Source organism: Haplochromis burtoni, unplaced genomic scaffold, assembly GCF_018398535.1.
Source record: "Haplochromis burtoni strain Fernald_Lab_line unplaced genomic scaffold, NCSU_Asbu1 Contig_402, whole genome shotgun sequence".
NCBI lineage: Eukaryota > Metazoa > Chordata > Actinopteri > Cichliformes > Cichlidae > Haplochromis > Haplochromis burtoni.
The window spans coordinates 469,747-482,311 of NW_024582763.1; the positions used below are offsets into that span (position 1 = coordinate 469,747).

Genomic DNA, 12,565 nt, shown 5'->3' on the forward strand with positions numbered 1-12,565 from the left:
TGAAGTTGCAGCATTTTTACAAACCAGTTCTGGTTCATCAGTTTCATTCAATGATCCGCTTTCACTCTTCTCATTCTCCGTCGCCGCCATGTGCGTATGTAAACAAAGGCACTGCACATGCGTGTTTTACCCATATTCGATCGCGATATTTCATTTTCTTATTGTTTCCCAACATTATGCTGGTATTACCGTGAACCGTATGATATGACCCAGCCTTACTTCTCAGTGGGGATTTCACCATTACAGCATCATCTGACTGTACGAATAAGAATGAGGGAGAACAGGTACTGTTGAATGGAGGAAGGCCGTAAACGCACCACGAGGGGGGCACTAACCACACACTGAGCACACCCTGGGTGCTGCAGGTCCGCCGTATTGGTCAGTGGATGCCATATTTGTATCTCCCGTGGCTTCTACAGAGTGCTTCCAGACACTCGAGGGGATTACTCACATTTCCTGACTGGGCAGCTGATTTGACTATTTTGGTGCTCCGATGAGTCACCGTGGTTTTGGTTTCATTCACGTGGAGACGCTTTATTTGCTTTCAAGCAAACAGTAAATACCCTGTGAATCAAACACAGAACAACACACATGTGCACGCACGCCCAGCTGTCCACACCCAACAAATGTACAACCTGACACTGGAAGACACGTCCACACACACACACACAGTAAGCTTATGAGTGAGGCGTTCACTTGCCAGTAACTATTCAGTAAAAGGCTTTGTATTTATTACACGGCGTGCTACAGGGAAAAGCCTGTTGTAACGTTTGAGTCTAAGGTTTATTTTTTAGCACCTGGCGGCTCTTTTTTGCTTCTCATCCATAAATAATCTGCATCTTTCATGTGATTCAGTTTATTTTGAAAAGTTTCAACAGGATCTTGAGCTTTATTGTGAAAGGTTTATGTGGAAAATAAACAAGTGGACAACGCATAAAAACAGGCGCTTGTCCGTCCGTAGTGTGGTTATATTAAATATAAGAGAAAGAGAGAAGTTTAAGAAATTAATACAGCCACTGCAGTCACCATCAAAACGATACAAACATATTGCCGTAAACAGTTTATTTTGCGACACCACGAAACAAACGATAGCGTAAAATGAAACGATAGACGTTTTTATATCGTCATCCGATATATATCGTTATAGGAACAGCCCTACCCAGCATCACCTGACAAATCCTGAACGTGTCCTCACTCATGAGTGGGGAAGCACAGTGGGCGAAGCGTGGAGACACTGATGACACGCACAACGCTATCACATGCACTTCTGGGCTACCACACAAACAAAAACTATGAAAGAGACAGCGTTTAACCCTCACCCCACCTGCACGCTCATCTCCAGGTGAATGCAACTGCCTTTAACGCTGGAGGACACGCCCACAAAACTAAACACTAGTGAAGAGCAGACACATAAACCAAGCACCTCAATACAAACCAAATGTACACAAAAATCCCAAATACTGAGGGAACAGCATTTGGGATCAGTCGGAAACTTTCTTTGTGACAGAAAGCATCTGCATGGCTGCACTAAAGCAAAGGCACTTTGCTGCTTCCTTCTTACACAGAACCGTACGACACGTCATCCCACCATTCATGTAAACAAACCATCACAATGACTGCAGCACACAGTGTGTAAAAGTTAGCAGGCGTTTTGCATTTAATGGCACAACCTGCCCATATGTCTCAAACCTTCAATCACAGGTCTCGTTAAACCCACAGGAGAACTCTGAACACCGCTGTGATCTTCTGAGACAGTTGGCTTGGAATTTAAGCTTAAGTTAAGAGTGTGAGCTATATACAAAGGATCAAAGTGAGTTTTAGGTTAGCATAATTCACTTTATTATTTCGGTCCTCAGTTTGCTGAGGAATAATTTGACTTCAGGTACATTAAGTCTTAATACAGGCGGGAGCTGCAGGGGATCAACTCTCCAGCAGGAAGAGAAAATACAGGCAGACAGGATGTGACAGACATTATATTCATGTTATAGTTTCCTTTAAACTTATTACTCCAAGTGTGGTAATGAGATCAGTAACATCCTCCATCTAATGTAAGTCTGATTCTCTGCGCTTCACGTTTCTGAGTCCTTGTAAAGATGCGAGTCATTTTCTGCACACAGTATTGGTGGGAAAACATCCAAAACACACGACAGCTGAAGAGCGACATCATAAAAAATGTTCATCTTTTTTTCTTTTAAAGATTCTGCCAGTTTCCCTGGATTATTATCAATATTGGTATTATTTAAGCATTTATGTGGGTCTTTAAATTGCTTTACAGTAGGGCTGCCACAAACGATTATTTTGATAGTCGACTAGTCACCGATTATTTTTGCGATTAGTCGACTAATCAGATCATCATCCATTGGACGTAAAACGTACAGCTTATTGCACCAGCAGCATCTGGTCTTATATAACTATCATTAGCTTACAGTTTGAAGTGTTTGTGCTAACTAAAAATAAAGACAAGATGGTAGTTTATTAATTTTTAATGAAATTTGCAGATTGTTTCGGTGAAGTTTAATAAACTCCTTGCTATCTAAAATATAACAGGACACCGGAGTATATTCTCCAGCATCTCACACTTCTGATAATCAGCTGTCTGCTTGACAGTTTTAGCTGTGCAAAAACTATAACTTTAATCTCAGCCAAACCGATTTACTCAGGAACAAATAAAATACTAAAGAAAGCCAAACAATAACATTTTTAAGTTATCTAAGTGACTCATATATATTTAACCTGAGTAGCGAAAGACTGCGGTGGGTTTGAAAACGATTTGCCGGGAGTCCGGTGTTCTCACGGCTCTAGTTAGCCTTGCCCCCGCCTAGCTAACGAGCTAGTGGGTAACAGACGTCTCCGAAAACGTCGGAGCGCTTTTGAAAATATGCGGTGTCTTGATAAACTGAGCAGATATTTGAGGTTTACACAGCTACATTCTCCCCTGAAAATATGTTAAACGTTTATTTTGTGACCCAGAAAGAATAATAAGAGTAATATTAAAACTAACTAGCTGCCGCCATTGTTGACAGCTGCGCTATGAATTCTGGGACACAGCTTCTTCTTCTTCTTCGGGGTTTAAAGGCAGCTGGCATCCTTGTACATGCAGTGCTGCCATCTTCTGTTTCAGTCCGTTATTACACTCTTTAATCCTGCTACTTATTCCTGCGTCCTTTGTGATCTTACAAAGCTTCAAACGATGCGTCGACTATTAAATTAGTCGTCGACGATTTTAATAGTCGACATAATCGTGACTAGTCGACTAATCGTGGCAGCCCTACTTTACAGTGGTTCGTTTTTTTTAATCTGGAGAATATAAAATAGAAAACACTTTCATATCATCGTAAAACAGAAATAAAACCACACAAAAAACCTCTGTTATTGGGCTTTGGTAAAATTTAAATATCAGGGCTACAAAGTCTTTAAAAGATTTTATTCCTTATAATTCAGACTTGGATATAATCCCACTTTCTGTGCTGGATCAACACAGTCAACATCTGGCTCGAGCACCCAAACCAGCTCGTCTTCAAGCTTAAGGTGGCTACAAAGCCTGGACAGACCAGCCAGTGAGGAGATTTCCAGCAACCTGCAGTCTGGCAGGCGACAAAGAAAATATGCTGTGTGACTGAGCCAATGCACCAGACAACACACTGAAAGACAGAACATGTCTTTGTACCAAAACAAACAGGGAAGACAACCAGCAGCTCGCATTGTTTATATGTAAAGCCATTTGTGCTGAAGAGGCAGAAAGCCTGGCTGAGATCCTGGATGGAGAAGTATGAGCGAGGCTGACTGCAGAGCTCACAGAGGGGGCTGGTAATGAGGCTGTTTACAGTATTTCAGTCAGAAATGACTGAGTGGCTGGAGCTGAAGACCTGAAATGACAGTTTTTATCTGCCTCAAACAGTTGACCCAGACTGGGACAGAGCTGGCAGGTCTCGTCACACCCTGATGATGTCAGTCACAGATTCAAACTGCCACAATGACATGCAACGTGTACATGTAACGGTCTCAAGTCTTAACCACCTTTAAACCATCAAATCCCAGCAGGGTTCAGTAGCTATGGATGCTGGCACACTGCTGCACTTCCCACAGCGACCAACTGGTGTCACTACTACTGTTTTCTTTCTAATGACGCCTTTAAACGTCAATTAGGCGTCTAATTAGCAACACCTGGTGTATTCAACTGTATTGAAACAGTGAGTCCGCGTGTGCCTTTAAGGGTAAGCTGTCAAAGACTCCACCCAATGACCAGGAGCGTTCAAACATAGAAGAGCCCGCCCATCGTGAAATCAATCGGCCCCTGACCGAACACCCAACAGTGTTCTACACCTGGGTTTGACCCTGGGGAGGTACAGAAGTATATCATTGCTGGTCTACACTGCAGGAGGGAAATGTGGGCTCGCCTGCACCGACAACCTGTGACCTCTCATTCAATGTGCCACGTTTAACCCACACTGCTCGTTGCTTTACCTTGTGCGAGTGCTTTGGACTCGAAGATCTGCAGCTCCTGTAGTAAACACGTCCTCTCCTTGGGGTGAAGGCGGTAAATAAACTCTTTGGCCCTGGTGGGGGAGTTGAGGGGCTCCAGGGGCTCGTTTCTCCCGTGTGTTCCCATCCAGCAGCTCGGAGCGTGTCGCGCAGTCCCCGCCGCCTTCGGTAACTTACGGAGAGCCGGGCGGAAAGCTCTCTGCAGGCAAATCCTTAACATGGTGCCAAAAAGAGCGACTCCTCCAGTCTTTAAGACACAAAGTACTTCTCTGAAGGGTCCTTCTTCGCTTCGCTTTCACGTCTCTCGGGGAGAAGTTGGCCGTCCGTCGGTCCTTGTCGCTCGCTCGTGTTTAATGGTGATAAAATGTGCTTTTAAGAGCAGTTTCTGTAAAACTTTGGTCAAATTTCAAACGGCCGTACATGTCCTCTTTCCCCGCTGTCTGCCGAGGCAGCCGTCTCATGATCTTTTATGACTCGGTGGTCAGGAGTTTGGCACATGAAGTTCAAGCTAAAAGGCGAACAAGACAGTCGCAGTTACACTTCCGCTGGTGGCTTTCAAAATAAAATAATGGCATCCGGTCAAAACTTTTTTTTTCTGTCGTAATATTAAAACTTGTGCAGCAGCCAGGAGTGTTTCTAAGTTTGTTATCAGCGAAAATATCGAGGAAGCGGACAGGTGAAGGTAGTTTTTACGGACGAACAATGTAAACTGTTCAGGCAGGAGTCTCTGCGGACTGAGATGTTTGCAAACGACCTGGAGAGGATGTTTACAGGATGACAGTAAGACGTGTATGATGCAGGGTTTGGAGGTGGTGGCCACAAGAGGAGGGCCACCTAGATGATGTCCTAAAGCAGCTGAAAGTAGACGAATTATTGAACCATGAATAACTTCCATGTTGCTGCTGGAGCGAATCTTACTTAGTTATATGACGACGCGTAGCTTTATCAGAAATAATACAGCGTCATATAATAGATTTCTTAGTATATTGCATATAAAACAATAATAAAACGAAACCAGTTCCTCACCACCTCACCTCAAAGTCATCTATAAATACTTCGGTTCATCGGCCTGTCAGTTCAGATGGGGCTCGTGTTTGCGTGTGCACATCGGTAGCGTGGCCGAGCGGTCTAAGGCGCTGGATTAAGGCTCCAGTCTCTTCGGGGGCGTGGGTTCGAATCCCACCGCTGCCAAGAATAATTTTTGGGGTGGCTGCTCAGTGAGTGGAAACAAAAACGTTATCCACTGGTGGGAACGTTCGTGGTGCATATTGTGACCCCACCAACCTGCGTGGTCTCACACTCGTGTTTTGTGCAAGAAAAACGTTTTCGGGACAAATAGTATAACAGCACCACCTTGTGGTCCAATGACTCGACTGCATTTCTACACACTAAAATGGGCACACTCCTCTGCACCTAAACTTTTACAGTCCTTCATTTAATGAAGTTATGCTCTATTAGGCGACGTAGGCAAGACTCCGGGTTCTGTCTGGTGTCCAAATCCAATCGAGAATCTGCAGCAAGATCTGAAATCATTATTAGATTTTTCTAAAGCCCTCATCAAACTAAATATAAAAATGGGACAGCAGAATGCTGGAGAAGATGTGGATCAGAAGAGGCACATCATTCCCATATCTTTTGGGACTGCCCTAACTTAAATAATTACTGGCTGGGAATTCATGAGACTCTGTGTGAGGTCTTTAAGATAAAATTTGATATTAAATTTGTAAATTTGTACTTGGGCCTGGTTGCTGGCTCGGTCCGGGGAGGGGACACAAAGCTCTTACAAGAGGTATTAGCAGCCAGCAAAAAATTAATAACCAGGAAGTGTCAAATCCAACTCCACCAACACTTGATTGGTTTAAGGTGGTTTTTGAAATATTTAAAATGGAAAAGTCGACATTCTTTTTAAAAATTCCAAAAGACAAATTCTACAAAATATGGAATAAATGGATTAGCTTTGTGTCCCCCATCCACCCTGAATTTAGGTAAGACCAGCTCTGAATCGGTGTATCTCCCATGTATTGTACAATGTCAGGTTGACCCTCAACTTCATAATTTGTACCTAATGTACTTTATGTAAAAAAGTTAAACATGCTGGATTATGTAAACACTGTCAAGCACCGAGATCACTTTTTGTTACCTGAATGTAAAACAAAAGGACTAAGAAAAAGTCTTTTTTTTCCGACTAAATAATATCAATGCACTTTATTGTAACAAGTCCTTCTTTCAATAAAAATATAATAATAATAATAAAAAAATTAGATTATGCTCTACTGTGTTTATGAAGAAGTCATCAGTCCAGATGCAATATCAAAGATGATTTTATTTACATAAATCTCTTTTTTAAAACGAAAGGCAAAATGAACAGCTTCCACCTTTTAAAAAGCTTTCAGAACAATCAAACTAATAATCAAAGTCCTTCATTACTGAAACAAAAAGCACAGCTTTCCAATCAAATTAGACCCAACACTTCCTCATATGTCATATCCTCTTATCGAGCAAGAATTAAATGGATTCCTTGCAGCTTTTTTTTTTTTTTTTTTAAAACAGCACAGAGCACAAGTTTGTAGTCAAAGCCTTCAAAACGTTTGGGCTGTGGAAGTCTACACATCATAATACTCGTGGAGTTGTGCTTGAAAGCCAGTTTTAATACAGTTTCACATTAAAGATCTCTGTAGTCGCTGAGGGAGCTGACTCAGCTGGGGCTTCGTTTTGGACCAGTAGTTTAAATTTTTTAGATCAGCAGGTATAAACCTCAGGAAAATAAAAACATTTTCTTATTTTAAAAAAAAAATTTTAACAACATGATCGCACACTGCCTTCAGAGGTTGCACGTCTGGATCTTTTCCAGTTTCTTTCTTCCAGCCTTGCAGCCTGTGGCTGCTAACACAGCTTTAGCCTTTAAAAAAGTGCCGTCCTCGTAGCTCGGACACAACAAGGAATCTGTACCAGTGATTAGAAAGAAAATGTGCATTTAGTGAATGATAAAACCACCAGTGTGGGAACAGAAATTCCACCCAACTCTTTTAAATTTTTCCCTTAAGAAATGCAAAACAACTGGCACCTCCTATATTTTTATGACCGTTACTGAACATAGCAATCATTTCACCAAATACATTTTTGGACTCTAGCTCTTCAGATGTGCTTTCCACCACACCTTCACACTCTTATTAACCGCTCCCAGGTCTGAAACAAGCTTTTAGCCAACGTCAATACTGATTTCTTAAAAGAATGATGTAGAAAGTAGCGTCAAGGGGAAACGTGTGCACGTGTTTGTTTCATTAAATGTACAATAACGTACACAAATCTAAGCAAGGTCACACAAGAGACCAGTAGTAAGTAATGACAGAGGTATATCAGTGATTACAGTAGGATGTCACCTTTACAAAAAAAAAAAAAGGAGACACCTCTCAGTTTTCTCTGGTCGGTGCAGAGCTGATGGGGAACTGCTTCGCTCTCCTGCTTCATTCACAAATCCTCGGTTTGCATTTAAGGACAAAAACAAAAGCTGAGCGAGTTCACCACAAACCTGAGCTGTGATCAGTCTGCAAGTCGGAGATTTTAACACACAGGAAACTAATCAAACACATTTAACGTCACCGAGGTGAAAGATGGTAACTTTGATGGGGATCCATCGTCTATTCAAATAAAAACAGCTGAATCAGTCGTGACCGTTTGTGCTCACAGCTTTTCTAAAAACTCAAATCCAGCAGAATGACTAGAGCTCAAAATGTGTTGAAATCGCTCCTCAGTTGTGTCGTTAATGAACACTCCAGCATCTTTCCCTGCAGCACACCACGAGGGAACATGAACCAAATTATTAAGACACCATCTTATCACATTACAAGTCGGCAGGCACACAAACGACCACGCTCACCTTTACACACACGCACACACACACACACACACACACACGACCACGCTCACCTTTACACACACACACACACACACCTTTACACACACGCACACACACGCACACACACACACACACCAGGGCTGCATATTAAGTGCATTTATGTTCAGAGACTCCCACCATAACTTAAATTTCACCAGGCTCCCCACTTAAGCCCCCCGTGCACCTCTGATCCACTCAGCATGGTTTGTACTTTCAGACCTTTTACAGTTTCTCTAGTTTAACCACGAACATTTAACTAGTGCAGAGAGAAAACTCCATTTTCAAACAGACAACTTTCACACTAAGAATCATCAGTGTGGATGAGGTCTCTGAAGCAGCACATCAGATCCAGTAGCCTCATTGCTTTGGACTACTGATCGGTGCTGGTGGTGGATTTGTCCACCAAGGTCAAACCGCCTGTCTATGCAAAGCTCTCCTGTAATGCCGTGAGTCCGTGGCACAAACCACCTTCACTAAAACATCATCATCCACCGCCCACCCTACTAGCCAGATTAGCCTCCCTGTAACCTTTTCCATGACATCAGTCCAACCGTTATCTGAAGGAGGGTTGTGGTAGGAGCCGGCTAAGCAGACATCCTCCTCACCAGAAACACTTTACAATTCTGTTTATAGGTCTGCTGTAACGGGTCCTCGTACCTGGGCGTGTCTGAAAAACCTCTGAAGGGAGGAGTCCAGGAGGCATTCTGACCAGACGCCTGAACCACCTCAGCTGCCTCAGCCTGAGATGAACGAGCAGCGGCTTTACTCTGAGCTTCTTATCTTAAGTGAAGCGCATGCATCTGTATTTAATCTAAGTTGTAACTGCAAAAGGTTTTGAGACCCTGTGCCATAACCTGACATGCACCTCCCTAGAAATGCATCAACGCAGCTCACAATGACAGGGACTGGCTGCTCAGCACTGCCATTTCCTCCTATCTGTGACTGCTTCTGCTGCCAACAGAATACATGAATCACACGTAAGGCTAAGCCCAGCCAGCCTACCCACTACAAATGTAAGAGAGGCACGTGTATTCTTGATCTTCCTGTTTTGGTCATGGCCACAGGGTGAGGGTTGTAGCATCATGGACTGGTAAATCTAAAAGCCTCCAGCTCAGCTCTCCCCTCCCTTCCTCAAAATGAAATTTAAGTCATGGTTTTGACAAACTGGAGGAAAAGCAACAGGCAACCCAGAGTGGTCAGAACAGGAGAGACCAGATCGCAATGAAAAACAAAAAACAGAGACAATCTGAAAGCTTTCTAGAGGTGCACAAAACAAGGATCCCGAAGGAGGAGCTCAGCTAAATTTCAAACCAGATAAGTTTTTAATGCTCATAAGTGACAAAGTCTAAAGAAAGAAAATAATGTGCAGCTTTGTTTCTTTTCTCCATTTAGAACAAAACACTTCTACCACCATCTCCAACAAGGCAGAATCTGCTGCTGCAGATAGTCTCAGATTTATTTTTATTATAAACGTTCTGATTGGCATCAGGGAATAAACGGTGCAAAGTCAGCTGTGCCCACATAGCAAGATTTCTATCAGGATCTCGATACTCCGGAGATACTGTCGAATAAAAAGAGTAGTTGGGAGTTTTTTGGTCTGTCATACACGCTCAACACGCACGCACACACACACACCCACACACACACACACACACACACACACACACACACACACACCCACCGCACACACACACACACACATACACACAAACACACACAACACACACACACACACACACACACACACACACACACACACACAGAACTAGAGCAGCAGTTACTCTTTCCACGAGCCCTTGTAGAGTAAAACTCAAAAACGTAAAGAAACTAACAAGAAAGACATCCCTGACATTTTTCAAGAGCAAATTAAGATGCTTAAGATGTCTTTTATCATTTCATAACTTAAATATAATAAAGATATATCTTTATTTATCTATAGCTCTTCTGTCGTCAGTCCTCTGTGGAGTCTGTGTCATCATTGATATAGTCTTCTTCTATCAGCGCGCTGCCGTTCTGAGTCCCCCACTCGTCTTCGTCATACTCTATACTGTCATTGTCCTCCAGCAGATCGTGGTCCAGCGCCGCCGCTCCTCCTGCGGCCTGCGCGCCAACTGCCACTCCGTTGGCCTGCAGCTCTGCAGCCGGCTGTCCTCGCTGATTATCCCCCGGTGCCGGTGGGCCCGCAGGGGCGGCATCCTGCTGCGGAGCGTAGCCCCCGTTGTTATTGGAAAAGGCGGCTCTATCTCTACTCTCCTCCTCAACGTAAACTCTCTGGTGGCACATGGGGCACGTGTCCTGGATGTAGAGCCACTTCCTCAGGCACAGTGCATGGAAGTAGTGGTGGCAGGGCGTGAGGCGGGCTGAGGTGGCGAACTCCTGATAACAGATGCGCACACGTCCTCGATGTTCCTCAGCTGGTCACCGCGCACCTCCGGCAGGGAGTTGATCTTCTTGACGGCAGTGCGGCGGTTGATGAACGTTTTCCAGCCGTTCTTGGCCTGCAAGTAGATGTTAAAGTAAGCGTGCAGGCACATCATGCAGGCGCGGATCTTGCTGCCCGTCTCGAACATCATGGTGTAGGCGCCATTTCCGAACATGATGACGCCGAACAGGAACTCGATGATGTTGCCCGTGGAGCGCACGTAGTAGACGTAGTCATCCAGCTTCTCCCACAGGACATTGGAGAATCCGTCAGCCATGAAGAGGCCGTAGACGGTCAAAGACACAACCACCTGGAGAGCAGGAAACAGAAACGTGAGTTGAATTTAATCTGCAGAGAGCAAAGCAGACGAGTGAACGGTTTCAGCTCCTGACAGGGAGCGAGCACGCCAACGGGAAGTTTGACAAACTCTCTGTGGTAAATTCTGCTCTGTGTGTGTGTGTGTGTGTGTGTGTGTGTGTGTGTTCATGCTTCACTGCATGCTCCAAGTTAATTTGAGAAAGAACAAAAATATCCTGCATGCTGTTGATCGCCTGAACTCACAATTCATGTTTTAGTTGAAGTTTGTACATCTTTACTTAAATTGTTGTTCCTTAAAGTTTACTCCCTGAATAATGAACATTCACAAACGTAAAAATGCAACAGCCACACATCCTCTGTGACACGGAGCTGAAGCTGACCTCTGGTGACAGCTGGAATGTTTTTGGACCCTAAGCTTGAAGTAAACAGTCTAAAAATGTGTCGCCGCTCTCCTTCAGAACAGTTTCGATTCGACACCCACAAACTCGCCATTCCTCAGCGGGTCCCCAGGCTAATTTTAGTCAAGTGAGCATGCCCAGAATATCTAATGTAGGAGCCTGGTTCCATGTTCTTATAGTTACATTTGTCTCTAAGCAGTAGAAACACTTTATATGCAAACTCACAACACTTAAGAATTTACAAACAGTATCTGTGGTTCCTTGTCCACCTCTCTGAATCAGTTTTACTGTTGTTGCTGACAAAGCCTGGCCCTCACCTCGGCTCTCCCCTCGCCTATCGAGGAGTGAGTTTGGGTTTTTAGAGACGTGCTGCAAAGGAAAAGTGGTGCGTTGGATTTAGCACAAAACACAAAGCGAGAGCATAACTGTGAAAAGGAATCCAGACAAGTAATCATTTAATCCTGATTATTTCTTGTTTTCATAAATGCTGGAAGCCATAAGTGTAATTGAACATAAATACTAATTAACTGTAGGCACAGACTATAAACTCAATAAGCAGAATACTATCAGTCTCCACTCAATCCCACGCTGACAAACAGACAACAGAATCCTTACTGACTCCTTTGTAGGGCTAAATCATGCTCTTATATGCACATCAATCAGGTCATTATTGTTACACATTTGATTATTTAAGTCACAAGTTTGATTACTCTTGATCTCTTGACTAACATAACACACAAAAATCTCAGACTGAAAACGGTGGGAGACGTTGGACGTCATCCATTCCAGTAAAAGATAAATTGTTTGCGCTCACCTTGAGGCAGAGCTCAACACAGAAGGCGGTGACGGCAAAGAGCCAGGTGTTGAGGACGTAGTGATGCCAGAGGGCGTAGCTGAGCACCACGGGGAGTACAAAGAGCGCCAGGGACACCAGCAGGACGGGGAAATGCCGCCGAAAAGAGGAGACATGGGAAGCGCTGAGAGACATGAGGACGGGGTCAGTCATGCCGTGAATGAAGTGCAGGATGGCGGTCAGCAGAAGGCACATGT

General features: G+C 43.9%; 2 protein-coding genes and 1 non-coding gene across 3 annotated transcripts in view; 1 reads left to right on the forward strand and 2 right to left on the reverse strand.

Annotated features, from left to right (window-relative positions):
- Positions 1-5,085, reverse strand: part of tmem65 (transmembrane protein 65) — a 38,712-nt gene extending 33,627 nt beyond the window's left edge. The window contains exon 1 of the mRNA XM_005944793.3: positions 4,465-5,085. Within this exon, the coding sequence (XP_005944855.1) occupies positions 4,465-4,702 (238 nt within the window). The 5' untranslated portion in view covers positions 4,703-5,085. The remainder of the gene's footprint in view (positions 1-4,464) is intronic.
- Positions 5,086-5,591: 506 nt separating this feature from the next.
- On the forward strand, positions 5,592-5,673 carry trnal-aag. The gene has a single exon. It is a non-coding gene; the product is annotated as a tRNA-Leu (tRNA).
- A 4,589-nt stretch (positions 5,674-10,262) lies between these two features.
- Positions 10,263-12,565, reverse strand: LOC121812015 (E3 ubiquitin-protein ligase RNF139-like; the record flags this gene model as incomplete). Its single annotated transcript, XM_042212948.1, is given in 3 exon segments — positions 10,263-10,767; positions 10,770-11,109; positions 12,330-12,565. Coding segments are annotated over 3 exon segments (1,016 nt in total), but the record flags the coding sequence as incomplete, so codon positions are not given.